Source organism: Physella acuta, unplaced genomic scaffold (assembly GCF_028476545.2).
Source record: "Physella acuta isolate Inbredline_101_S28 unplaced genomic scaffold, ASM2847654v3 ptg000508l, whole genome shotgun sequence".
NCBI classification, from domain to species: Eukaryota; Metazoa; Mollusca; class Gastropoda; family Physidae; genus Physella; species Physella acuta.
The window spans coordinates 16,542-30,475 of NW_026732027.1; the positions used below are offsets into that span (position 1 = coordinate 16,542).

At 39.1% G+C, this 13,934-nt stretch overlaps 1 protein-coding gene across 3 annotated transcripts; it reads right to left on the reverse strand.

Moving 5' to 3' along the window:
• Positions 1-707: 707 nt before the first annotated feature.
• LOC131944804 (uncharacterized) lies at positions 708-7,581 on the reverse strand. 3 transcript variants are annotated; one of them, XM_059305623.1, is made up of 7 exons: positions 7,475-7,581; positions 6,994-7,093; positions 6,088-6,249; positions 3,121-3,355; positions 2,631-2,749; positions 2,155-2,282; positions 708-1,186 (listed from the first exon to the last, which is right to left on the reverse strand). In XM_059305623.1, exons 2-7 carry the CDS (start codon positions 7,052-7,054, stop codon positions 989-991), a joined length of 903 nt encoding a protein of 300 aa, XP_059161606.1. In that variant the 5' UTR covers positions 7,055-7,093; positions 7,475-7,581; the 3' UTR covers positions 708-988. The 3 variants fall into 3 exon arrangements, with proteins under 3 accessions (XP_059161606.1, XP_059161604.1, XP_059161605.1); XM_059305621.1 differs by having other exon boundaries at positions 2,155-2,285; XM_059305622.1 differs by lacking the exon at positions 7,475-7,581 and adding an exon at positions 7,333-7,351 and having other exon boundaries at positions 2,155-2,285.
• Between the last annotated feature and the right edge of the window lie 6,353 nt (positions 7,582-13,934).

Genomic DNA, 13,934 nt, shown 5'->3' on the forward strand with positions numbered 1-13,934 from the left:
TTATATTTCAAGTGTGGTTTATTTTTTCTTAGTTAGCGCTTGACTTATACTTTATACCAACAGTGTAACGTTCTAATTATAGGTAATATTTTCTGCAATGGACCTGCAGTCAACCTTCCACACTATCTGCATGTTTGTAAACATTTTCTCATTGCAAAAAGATTTGTTGCTTGACTTAGCCAACTGCTTGACAGTTTGACACTAGAGTTTGTCCAATCTTTATTGGTCAATATCCTGACTAGCCAACTACTTGATACTAGAGTTTGTCCAATCTTTATTTGGTCAATATCCTGTCCTTGTTGGCAGTGAGACATTCATTGCCAGCCATTCAACAGCTTGACTATCAACATTTTAATACTATCAACTTTCTTTCTTTCTTTACGGACATCACTGGCTCAGAGGGAGTCTCCGATTAGCCAAGCAGGCCTCAACACGGCAAACTCCAACAGCTTAGATATTGGTTTGATTACCGTGTCTCAGTCCCTTCTGTCCTTTGGTTCTCACCAGGCTTATCTTCCACTCACTACTGTACTTAGGGTAAACTTGTACCCCATTGTCCAGTGCTCAGCTTGACCATAGGGCTGGTAAGTAGGTCAATAAACAGTTCTATGGCTCATGCAGGTTTTATTGAGACGTAGAACTGGTTGGTGACCTACTTACCAGCCCTATAGCTACAATCAACTAATGAACAGTAAAATATCAACTAATTGGAAGAGACAAAAACTTTAATTTCAGATGAACAGTAATTAGAATAGGTACTTTTCAATAATGTTATAGTACCCATAACAAAAAAAAACAACGTATGTATGATGTTATTCAACTACCACATAGTAAATAAAAGCCAGAATATCCACTAATTTTTTATGCTGTTAAAATTTCTAAACTATCTGAACTCAATGAGACCATCAATGAAAGAACAATGCAGATTAGTTATAATGATGGACATGATTTCTTAAAACAGCTTTACAGTGCACAGGTGATGAATGTTTTAGAAAACGGCGGTGGGTGTGGTGGTGGCTGGCCCACTGACTGGTGCCCCCGTGGGGCGTGGCCCAAACATGCCTCGCCAGTCCCGGTTAAACCACCATCTTGGATCAACCATCTGCATAATGGCGGGGCTTTGGCTGACCCGATCTAGAAAATTCCTTCCGCCATTTCTCCCAGGCTGTCTTCTAGGTGGCAGAAGCTAAAAATAAACATGCTTTCAATTTAAAATAAACTTACAACACAAGAGTGAAACATAAAGAGTACACTTTCATCATAGCCCTTTACATTAAATTATTTTTTAATGTTAGACTAACAAGGGGTGGGGTTAACCAACTTCTTTATTTATTTAGACTGATAAGGAAGAAAGGGTTAACCAACTTCTTTATTCCTTTTAGACTGATAAGGAAGAGAGTGTTAACCAACTTCTTTATTCCTTTTAGACTGATAAGGAAGAAAGGGTTAACCTTCTTCTTTATTCAGTTTAGACTGATACGAAAGAAAGGGTTAACCAACTTCTTTATTCCTTTTAGACTGATAAGGAAGAAAGGGTTAACCTTCTTCTTTATTTTAGTTTAGAATGATAAGAAAGAAAGGTTTAACCAACTTCTTTATTCAGTTTAGACTTATAAGAAAGAAAGGGTTAACCTTCTTTATTCAGTTTAGACTGATAAGGAAGAAAGGGTTTACCAACTTCTTTATTCATTTTAGACTGATTAGGGTGAAAGGGTTAATAATGTGATACTTTTTAAAAGATTTTTTTTTCAGTGGTCAGCAAATGTTCATGATAATTAATAAACAGGAGGTGACAAAAGTCAAGTGTCCCCATCCCAATTCCATAAATAAAATGTGGGGGGGGGGTGTGAGGGGTATTAAAAAGTCGACCATGTGTTGGAATGTCAGTGGGTGTAACGCCACTCACCTGGAATGTCAGTGGGTGTAACGCCACTCACCTGGAATGTCAGTGGGTGTAACGCCACTCACCTGGAATGTCAGTGGGTGTAACGCCACTCACCTGGAATGTCAGTGGGTGTAACGCCACTCACCTGGAATGTCAGTGGGTGTAACGCCACTCACCTGGAATGTCAGTGGGTGTAACGCCACTCACCTGGAATGTCAGTGGGTGTAACGCCACTCACCTGGAATGTCAGTGGGTGTAACGCCACTCACCTGGAAAAGTCTCTGCTGAAGATTCATCATGGGAAACCTGAATGGACGACCTGTAGGGGGGTTGTTGCTGTTGATGGGTGGCTGGCCTACAGGGTAGGATCCTGTTGTCTGTGAGCCAGGCTGTTGCACTGCTAGAGGTGAACAGTTGGGTAAGATCTCCATTCATGAATAATGACACATTTCTTCTAAAGTATTAACAACAATGATTAATAACTTTGAAAGAGGGAAGCGTGGTTGGGAAGGAGAGTTTCTGATTCGCTGGGGATAGCAACCCAGATAGGAAAGAAAACTCCAAAATTAAAATCAAACAACATCTGCCTTGCAGATTTTTTCATGTGCAGACAAGGTCTTTGGAAGCAAAGCACGCTGAAGTCATACGTCCATGTTGACTTGTAATACTTAATTGTATTGGAAGATGTTCCCTGCAATATTACAATTACAAAAGTAGAAAAATAACTAGACAAGAAAAAGCTTACCTGCATCTCCGAAGTTTGAAAAACTCTCTTGAAGTCCACGGCCAATATTTTCCAGAACATTTCCTGTCAACTGACCAATGCCACCTGGAGTTCTATACAGAGAGCCTAGGTCTTGTAAACTATAGAGATGAGAAAGTTTGGTACTTAGAGCCTAGGTCTTGTATGTATATATTTCTCAAACATCAATAATTGCATATACTACATAGTCTTATAGATATTTAATTGGATATTTAATATATTCTTAAAACCCGGGCAGCGTTCTGTAATAAAAACACAAGCCACGGTCCTTTACAGAAAAGTTTTTCACAAAAGCCAGTGCAGAGCCTGGTCGGAACGGCTAATAGTGGATAAATAATCAATGGTGACTTCAAATTAAACATTGAGCATGCGCATTTCAAAATAAAAAAACTGCAGTTTACATTGTGCTTTAGTGGAGGCATAAAAAGTATTTAGAAGCCAATTTTAGTTGGTAAAACAAGTTGTACTTCACCCTTTCAGCTGATCTCCGATAGTTTTCCTAATCGGGTCGTTGATCAGGTCGTTGACGAAGTTGTTGCCGCCGGCGTACCGGATGCACTTGCAGTAGTCGGCGCTGACGCCGTTGATGACGGAACTGCTGACGCTGTTCATGCTGGCCCCGTTCTTGCAGCACTTGACGGTCAGCCCGTTGGAGGTCAGGCTCGTCGCGTCCTGGCACTGCAGCTGACCTTCTATGCAGTCGGTTGCTAGGAGACGAATTGGGAAGGGAAAATTAATTGGGGATGTTGATTAAGGGGGTCGCTCATAAATAACGTTACGTTTTTTAAATGACTTTTACCTCCCCCCCCCCCCTCCCTTCCACCCCCCCCCCCCCCCAGAAAGGGGGGCGGACACTGTTAAAGTAATATATTTTCTATATAAATTTCATTTCGTTCGGGAGGGGGGGGGGGCTCTGCCCCCCGAAGAGATGCCTGGAAGAAACTCTGCAAGTAAAAGATCTTGGGCCCACAGAAAAATAATATCGGTGAGCCTCTAGGGACGGTGCTATAAGAGTCCTATTAAAGTATTAGTGTTTTCATTTTGTTTAAACATTGTGTTGGTATTTCTCCAATTTACCATTTCTATTCCTTTATACCAACGCGTAAAAATCAATTTGATGGAGGAAAATGTACAATGAAAATTTTAATCTAGAGTTGTGAATTTTTTTTTCGAACCCCCTTGGGCACAGCCAGTCAACCTCTGCTCTCATCTACGAGAGATTCAATGGACTTTCGCGTGGGTGTTGGGGGGGGGGGGACGACGACAGATATAAGCAATGTTTTCTTTGTTAGAAGCGACCAACGTTAAAAGTTTATATCAACCCTTACACTAACCTGATTACATTCAATGTACAAAAAGCTATCATTTACTGGGTGAGACGATTACAGGACAAGGGTTGTAAAAAGTATTCAGCTGCTAAATCATTTTAAACGAACACAGGCCGAAATAATGTTCTACATATTCTGCCCCACCGCTTTAATATTCTGCATTGGCGCCACATAGCTAGCCATTCCAATTTACATAGAGTAATTAATTACCCGTGTCAACTTCCTGCTGTTTTAATCTGTCAGCCAGAAACATACCTGACACTTGGGCGACCTTCTGGCCAGGCGTTATAATAAAAATTATATAATTATATAACAGGTGTATATAGGGCGGGGGGGGGGGGAAAGGGAGGGTCGCTAAATAGGTCAACACGCGGGAGACATAAACAATAAAAAATTATTATTGTTGTGCAGACGTTATATATATATATATATACATATATATATATATATATATATATATATATATATATATATATATATATATATATATATATATATATATATATATATATATATACAGATATATAGATATATAATTCATATATATACATTTATGTATATATAAATATATATGTATATACATATATATATATATATATATATATATATATATATATATATATATATATATATATTTATATATATGTATATATATGTTATAGCTATTTACAGCAGCTTGTGATCCGGTGTAGAATAAATAAACAGTTGAAATTATTTTTAACATCTGTTTACAGTTTAGCTTAACTACTAACAATCATGAATAACTCCAAAATTATAACAAGAAATATTGTTCATTCCAAGACATTTTTGAATTACAACATTCGAATATTCTAGAATTCTTTAATTTCGAAAGAACGGCCCACACAGAAATATCAAGACGCCGCCGCTGCTAACTACGCCTCTGATTTCCTGTGACATGTTTACAACGAACGTCACGTGATAAACAAGTGTGGGCTGACGTCGTAACGGTGACATAAACACAATTTAATTATGCAAAGATATGCACATACACATACGTCACTTTAAATGAAAGCATAAGCGGACAGCTTAACAGCTTTAATTATTCATCCATAAATAATTTGAGAAAAACATGTGTTTATATATTTAGTGAAGTTCGTGAGATGAAATGGATTGTACCCAGAATTTCTATCAGGCATCTCTTAAGGCATCCCCCCCCTCCTCGAAGCACGTTTACGTCCTCCCCGAAATAGAATGTAAGTAGAAAAAAAATGTACTTAAACATGTGCCCCCCTCCCCTTCCCCCATTTTCGGATAAAAAATGTCTGAAAGAAACACTGATTGTACCTCAACTGGAAGTGACTGTTGCAGATATTAGACTGGTAGATTTATATATACCATATAAATATTCGTAGAAGAAAGTACAAGTAAATCTTTATAGTAACTTAAGAAATGTCTGCTGAATATTATAGAATGAGATACCTACCGTCAGAATGTCTATTTTAGAATGAGATGCCTACCATCAAGAAGTCTATTTTAGAATAAGATAAATACCATTGAAATGTCTGTTTAAGAATGAGATATTTTCCATAAAATTTTATGCTATAGAATGAGGTACCTCCCATAGAAATGCCTATATAATGAGGTACCTACCATAGAAATGCCTATAGAATGAGGTACCTACCATAGAAATGCCTGTTATAGAATGAGGTACCTACCATAAAAATGCCTGTTATAGAATGAGGTACCTACCATAGAAATGCCTGTTATAGAATGAGGTACCTACCATAGAAATGCCTGTTATAGAATGAGGTACCTACCATAGAAATGCCTGTTATAGAATGAGGTACCTACCATAAAAATGCCTGTTATAGAATGAGGTACCTACCATAGAAATGCCTGTTATAGAGTGAGGTACCTACTATAGAAATGTCTGTTGTGAATGAGGTACCTACCATAGAAATGCCTATAGAGTGAGGTACCTACCATAGAAATGTCTGTTGTGGCTGAGGTACCTACTATAGAAATGTCTGTTGTGGCTGAGGTACCTACTATAGAAATGTCTGTTGTGAATGAGATACCTACCATTGAAATGTCTGCTATAGAATGAGGTACCTACCATAGAAATGTCTGCTACAGAATGAGGTACCTACCATAGAAATGTCTGTTGCAGACGCAGACAGGTGTGACGGTGCCGTTGATCGTCTCACTCTTCAGCTGCATGTTGAAGCCGTAGTCGCAGCACAGGTGGTTGTTGTTGATGATGCTCAAACTCTCGCTGCCCTCGCAGGAAGTTCTCCCACTGTTGCAGGGAACTGGGGGTGCCAGACACGCAAATATATATAAATTTATATATATATATATATATATATATATATATATATATATATATATATATATATATATATATATATGATCTAGGCAACTTAGATACTATTTTAGAATCTAGAGCATTGTTAGCTGTTGATTATTTTATTATTTGTTATCTAAGGCAACATTTAAAATTAGTTTCATTTCGGTTTTTTTAAAAAAGTGCTTTTGAAAATTCTTTTAAAATTGAATATTGTGTGATAAATAAAAAAAGAAAACATAAGTGAAACATTATGGGTTGGGGGGGGGGGATGTGCTAGAGATATTAACTGCCCATTGACTGAGAACCGATAGTTTCTGAAACTGAGAGAACGGATTTTTGAATGAAAACTCAAAGCTAATTGTATAAGAACTCATTACCCACAAAATATGGTGAATGCTGTTATATCATTACAATACGTTGTTTTTTTTGTTTGTTTTTTTTTGTGTATGCGCTTTTGTATTTAACACGACAGTATGAAAAGTAAACATACATTTAAGAGAGTAAAACAGACTTGCTTTCTTTAATAAAAGCTTCTATCACTAAAACATGTAAGATATCTCATGAGCGACCAAAGCTTTTATTTTTAAAATGCAAGTTTGTCATATTATTCTACATTCAGTGCTTTCAGAAGCCTATAATTATTTAGTTTCTATTTGCTTTATTTCATGTGTAAAAATGTCCAACAAAACGACTGGGGAATAATTACTTTGTTCAGCAAACACAGCAACAGACATCGACAACGTCAGCACCAATAGCGACAACATCATGTTGGTGGCACGTTTCTCTGTCGTTACAAAAATTTAAACCTGAAAAAATAAAATAATGTGCGTAATGATAATACCAAAATACTCTTTATGGTTATCGTCTAACCTGACAATATGAATAAAATAAAAATGTATTAATATTTTCCACTTTAATAGGTCTTCCTGTTATTATATCTCATATAAAAATCAGTGAAATGTTAAATATTATATAGATTTTTTTTATAATTACAAAGATTACAAGATATGAATATTCAAACAGGTTATATATTATATAACATTACTTAATACTATTAGACTCTAAAAGTACAACCGGCAACAGAGACTAACTGTTGTTTACTTAGCTTATATTGGCCTACCTGTGTGCAAGTGAGGGCCAATTCAAAAACAAACAAAACGCCAAAATAAAAACCGTAGGATACTTACGAAAGAAAAAATATTTGGCGTATCCTTGCTGCGAGATACCGACGCTAAAACTGGCAGGTGGCGCGGCTATTTATTTCTTTTTTTCTTCTCCTAATGTAAGATGGCGAAAGGCCGGTCAAAGCGAGGGTGAAGGTCATGACGTAGGCTGTCGTCTGTATTACCAAACAATGTCTGCAGGAAGTTGTGGCCGCGGGTGAGAGCTGTGACAAAAACAGATGGGTGCGGGGTAACCATGGTTACGGTGTGAAAGAATAAGGGAGGACACCGTGTTGTTTAAAATACTGAAGGTAGAGCTGGGTTTTTTTTAAAGTATAATTTCAAACAGAATGCAGCATTATGAAAAATGAACCCTTATTTTCTTGTGTGTGTGTGTGGGGGGGGGGGGGGAGTCGTCAACAATAACGTCATGCTTTAAAATGATTTTGTACCAACTTCTTCTCATCAGCATGACTTAAGTTCCCCGCTCCTTCTCCCTCCCCCCCCCCCCCCCACACACACACACAAATCGTCAAAAAGGAACTGGACAGCACCATATTCCTTTGGGTCTACGAAGAATTTTCCCGTCGTCCTGGCGGCCAATCCACCCCTGTCCTTCACCTTTCTCGTCACTGACCCGCTGCCGACTACTGTTGACCACTTTAACAGAACATGTCACCTCACAAATAATAACATGGCTGTATAACAGAGGTTACTCAGATTCACATAACATTTGATAACGTCTTGATTGAGCTACCATTCTACATGCTTGCCCTGTCTTGGTAATAGTTACTGTGAGGTAATGTGTTTTTTTTTTCCAGAAGTTTATGTAGTCAAGCACCGTCATGTTTCTCTAGACAAGTTCTTCTTTTTCGTGCTTAATTTTAATGTTGGGAGGGATCCCCTCTAAAACAATTATGTATACGGGTCAACTGATTATGTGCCATTCATTGACTCCGATGTCAGCCTACTTTTCTTTTTGGATTTGCCTTGTCCAACCAAGAACTAACTACAAGGCAGCAGTTGCTTGACTTTGGAGTTGTCTCTTATAGAAGTGTGGCTGTCTCCAGCTAATGAGCCTCATCTGCCCGAGGGTTCGAACTCGAAACTTTTTTATTTAGCAACCATGAGCTTTACCGACTCGACCACACCGACCCCTTTCTAGACAAGTAATGTCTTTCTTCTCTAGAGGGTAATGTCGTGTTTCTCTAGACAGGTAATGTCGTGTTTCTCTAGACAGGTAATGTCGTGTTTCTCTAGACAGGTAATGTCGTGTTTCTCTAGACAGGTAATGTCGTGTTTCTCTAGACAGGTAATGTCGTGTTTCTCTAGACAGGTAATGTCGTGTTTCTCTAGACAGGTAATATCGTGTTTCTCTAGACAGGTAATGTCGTGTTTCTCTAGACAGGTAATGTCGTGTTTCTCTAGACAGGTAATGTCGTGTTTCTCTAGACAGGTAATGTCGTGTTTCTCTAGACAGGTAATGGTGTGCTTCTCTAGACAGGTAATGTCGTGCTTCTATAGACAGGCAATGTCGTGATATATTGCCCCCCCCCACATCTTGATGTTATGATGTATCAGTCCCAAATTTGATGTATTCTTATCCACTTTATTTCTCTTCACATTGGTGTGCAGGTCTGGTTTTGAGGTAATAATTTAAGTCAACAAATGACGGAAGCAAACATGCGTTCACAGCTTTAAGTTATTCTTACACAACCGCCAATGTTTCTTACACAACTCCCCATTATTCTTACACAACCCCTACACATATTCAGTGGTGGACTGCCTTGGCGGCAGAGGCAAAGCGACCTCTCCGGCGCTCGGGGGCCAAACTTTCAACTTGGCGCCCCCCCCCCCCCCCATATATATTTTATATTTATAATGCAAAACTGCAGCTAAAATGAGCCTTTATTTTTTTTCCAACCCGTTTTGGCGCCCATAGGGTCTGCGCCCTATGACATATGTACCCATCCCATCGCTACGCCTCTGCCTGGCGGTCTACCGGGAAAAATCCTGGTGGGCCCCAGGGAATTGTGGTGTACTGGGCTTTTTGGTGCTTTGATTTAAATAAACCGGGAGTGATCTCCCCTAAACTTTCTCGAATATTCTTATATAACTTGGAATATAGACATGATTTTTAATTACTTAAACGTCTAAAAATAGAATAGAATCTCATAGAAAAATATTATCAGTACTTTATAAATTTACATGCGTTTTTTGAGAAATCGGAAATAGCGTAAATTAGTACTTTCGGTCGACGGAAATTACCCAAAATTTGACAGAAGGTAGAGATATAGATCTTTTACTTACATGTGAAATTTCATTTATCTATCTGAAATAGTACTCAAGTTATAGGCTTTTGAAAAATTCAAAGTAGAAAAAGTGCCACTTCCGGTTATCGGAAATCGCTCAAAAGTTGATACGGATCTACGATTTTGATAAAATACTTATATATGAAATTTCATTAACCTAGCTGTAACGGTACTCAAGTTATCGTGTTTACACACAGACAGACAGACAGACACACAGACACACAGACATACGGACAAGATTGCAAAATTGTGTTTTTCCTTATCAGTGAGGTGTAATACGTCGAAATTTTTTTTTGCACGATTACAAGACTTTCTCTATACTTCGTGAATAAGAGAAAGTAAAAATATGTCGCGTTTATTTCCATTAAATTGATGATGATCAACAGGTTTTGACGGGGGGAAAAGAAACAATGAAAACTCCAATCAAAGTTGGGCGACCCTTTTACATGTTCCCGGGCCTCTTGGACACAGCCAGCGACCCCTGTTCATAACCCACATTTTTCTTACATAACCCACATTTTTCTTACACAACCCACATTTTTCTTACATAACCCACATTTTTCTTACATAACCCACATTTTCCTTACATAACCCACATTTTTCTTACATAACCCACATTTTTCTTACATAACCCACATTTTTCTTACATAACCCACATTTTCCTTACATAACCCACATTTTTCTTACATAACCCACATTTTTCTTACATAACCCACATTTTTCTTACATAACCCACAATTTTCTTACATAACCCACATTTTTCTTACATAACCCACATTATTTGAACATAATCCACCTTATTTCAACACAGTCCTACATTATTCTTACACATCCGCGTTATTCTTTCATTTCAACCACGATAATCTTACCCACAATGCATTGCGCTTACAAAGCCAATATCACCATCTTCAGCCAATTTCAATCATGTCTGTTCGTATATATCAGTGTACGTCCGTCTATGCCGGTGTGTGTCTCCTTGCATGTTCGTTTAAGTCCGTGTGTATCCGTCTATCTCCGTGAGTGTTTGTTAATGTCCGTCTATATCCGTGTATGCTAGGTTTAGCCCCATTTCGTTTCCTTATGCCAGCCAGCCCATTAAGAAATTCTACCAGAGAATTAGTCACGTGACGCGAGAGCATGTCACATTTATCAACCCCAACCCCCCAAATTATCCCAAGAAGGAAGTGTGATTAATTAAAAGCTAAGCGGGAGCAGTTTATTAAAAGCGTTTCTTGAATGAAACACATTACTCTCTTTGTTGCTACCGGTTTTACAAAACACACTCGGAAACTAGTATCGGCGGTTTTGTTACCTGTGATAGTATCGCTACACTAACCCTGACCGGGCTCTACCCCTTGCTCTAAAGGCAATCCCAAATTTATCAGCATTTACTTGGCCCAAACTTACGCCCTAAGCTTAATTCAACTTAACGCTAACAACGATACCGGCAGAGAAAAACTTCGATTCGATATTTTAGACATACAGACCTACTTAGATATTTAAAAGATTCGAGTTTTCTTCAAGCGCTGTTATTAAATTACTGCTGTCTTTGTTTTAGGTTGATTTATATAAAGACGTAAATAAACTTTAAATAAAATTTAAATTAATATTTTTCAGACTCATGCTATTTTTATGCTATTAATAATTCCATTACCGGTTCTCTAAATAATTTTTAACAGCAGATTTATCAACCAGATGTCGAATTAGAACATAGTTTCAAGGACACACCATCCTGACCCCCACCCCCTACATGCCCCCGTATGACCCTAACCGCTACCCGATTCGGGGAATCATTATTTGTATTTGGTGACCGTTACAGTAAAAATTCCTTCCTTCCTTCCTTATACGGAAACCGGCTCAGAAGGTTCACTTCCATTAGCTAGGCAGGCCTCAGTGTGGCAAACCCTGACCGTAAGAGTTTCCCACACATCGGTCGCTACTTCCGTGGGCTCTCACCGGGCTTTCCTACCCCACCCACCAGACGCGGGACGCGGGACGTCGTCCTACCGCCTGGTACCCAACTTGATCGTGGGGGCCATTCTTTGAACCTAGCGCATACAGCAGTTCTACTCGCCCAGATCAAAAACCTCTAGCTGCTGTTGGCTACCACTAGCCATTCCGCACCCACTAGGGGGGTCATGAGCTTGGTCCGACTAGTAGCACTCTTCCGAAGCCACGTGAAGGCCGCAGCTTAAAGTCAAGATATCTGGATAGGGTCGAGAGCAAACCCTTCTTGGTTCCCGGCAGTCTTGCACCTCTCGTCCCCCACGCTGTTATGTAGGGGACTTGGGAGTCCGACGTACCAGGCTCTTCGGAAGTAAAAATTACTAAATGTTAACATTTAAAACAGTGCTTATTCTTCTTCGCTCTTAATTGAAATGTTGGACGATATTTCCTCCAATTTTAAATTAAGTATTACATGTCAACCTATTATACTATTTTTATGCTATTAATAATTCCATTACTGGTTCTCTAAATAATTGTTAACAGCAGATGTATCAACCAGGTGTCGGAGCATTTCAAGAACACATCCACTTGACCCCCACCCCGCACCCCTACATGTATTTGGTGACCATTATAGTAAAAATTACTAAATTTTTAAATTTTAAAAGTGGTTATTCTTCTACGCTCTTAATTGTAATGTTAGACAATATTTCCTCCAATTTTAGATTAAGTATTTAATGTCAACCTGTTATGCGCCATATATGCCGTTGACTTCAATTTCAGCCTGCTTTTCTTTCAGTGTTTCTTCCAGACTTTTTCTCCGGGGGGAGGGGGGGCACTGGATATTTTCGGGGAGGGGGTGGGTGGGCAACCTTTTCCGGGGGGCGGACACTAGTATAAGTATATGTTTTCTATCTAAATTCCATTTTGTTCGGGGGTGGGGGGGGGGGGACGTTCCCGAAGAGATGCCTGGAAGAAACTCTGTTTTCTTTAAGTGCCAAGTAAACTTGTTAGTTTTTTTTCGGTATTTAGTTTTAGACTGCATATGACAAGACGAGAAACAAAAGAAGCGAGCAGGATATTCTCGAGGTAAGTAATCATCACATATCACTAGACACAGCGCCATCTTGAAGACGACAAATCTTGAATGTGTGCAGAGTTTCTTCCATGCATCTTTTCGGTGGGGGGTAGGGGGGATGCAAGTCTACCGCCCCCCCCCCTCCAAACGAAATGGAATTTATATAGGAAACATATACCTTTACCAGTATCCGCCCCCCCCCCCGGAAAATGTTGTCCGCTGCTGCGTGTATTTTTGTCCACACAGAGATTTCTAGACTCCCCCCCCCCCCCACACACACACACAAAATAGACAAAAACAGAATGCGAAATGTTTGTAAAAATGTGATTAAAGTGCGAGCAGCTGTAGGTGTGTTGTTGTTGTGTTGTGCATGTTAATTTTTGTTTCTCTCGTTTACTGTCACTGTACAAGTGCTGCTATAAGGCGAGAAGGCCCTAGGTAAGTTTGACATAGACGCACGTTTTTCTTGGCACTTTAGCGAAGGTGGTTTGACAAGATGGTAGTTCGTCAACAATAACCTTCACACAGACACTTGTACTTCAGCAGCGGCCTTGACCAAATTACACATAGCTCAACAATGACCTTGAAACGGTGCACGTAACTCGACCATGACCTTGACAAGATGAACGTAGCCTACAATGACCTTGATAAGATGAACGTAGCCTACAATGACCTTGACAAGATGAACGTAGCTCTACCATGACCTTGACAAGATGAACGTAGCGCTCCCATGACCTTAACAAGATACACGTAGCTCTACTATGACCTTAACAAGATACACGTAGCTCTACTATGACCTTGACAAGATACACGTAGCTCTACTATGATCTTGACAAGATACACGTAGCTCTACTATGACCTTGACAAGATGAACGTAGCTCTACGATGACCTTGACAAGATGAACGCAGCTCCTCCATGACCTTGATAAGATACACGTAACTCAACAGCGATAGTGACAAGATCCTGAAAGCTTGGCAATAACCTTCACAAGATACTATGGAGTTTTAACTTCAAAGTGGGTGCTATGGTAACTATGGCAACATATCCGACACATAAAAGCCAATTACCGCATACAGCTTTAAGGACAAATAACGAACTTAGAATGAAAAAAAATATTTTACTTCAACTTTAGCAACTGAGTATGGTGAA

What these genes read in the sequence shown, in the direction of transcription:
- LOC131944804 (XM_059305621.1), bottom strand. Translation starts at nt 7,054, where the DNA reads ATGATGTTGTCGCTATTGGTGCTGACGTTGTCGATGTCTGTTGCTGTG. An exon ending in TGCTGTGTTTGCTGAACAAA is followed by an intron (nt 6,250 to 6,993) that starts GTAATTATTCCC and finishes TGGCACCCCCAG; the next exon opens with TTCCCTGCAACAGTGGGAGA. An exon ending in TTCAGCAGAGACTTTTCCAG is followed by an intron (nt 1,187 to 2,154) that starts GTGAGTGGCGTT and finishes GTTTATTTTTAG; the next exon opens with CTTCTGCCACCTAGAAGACA.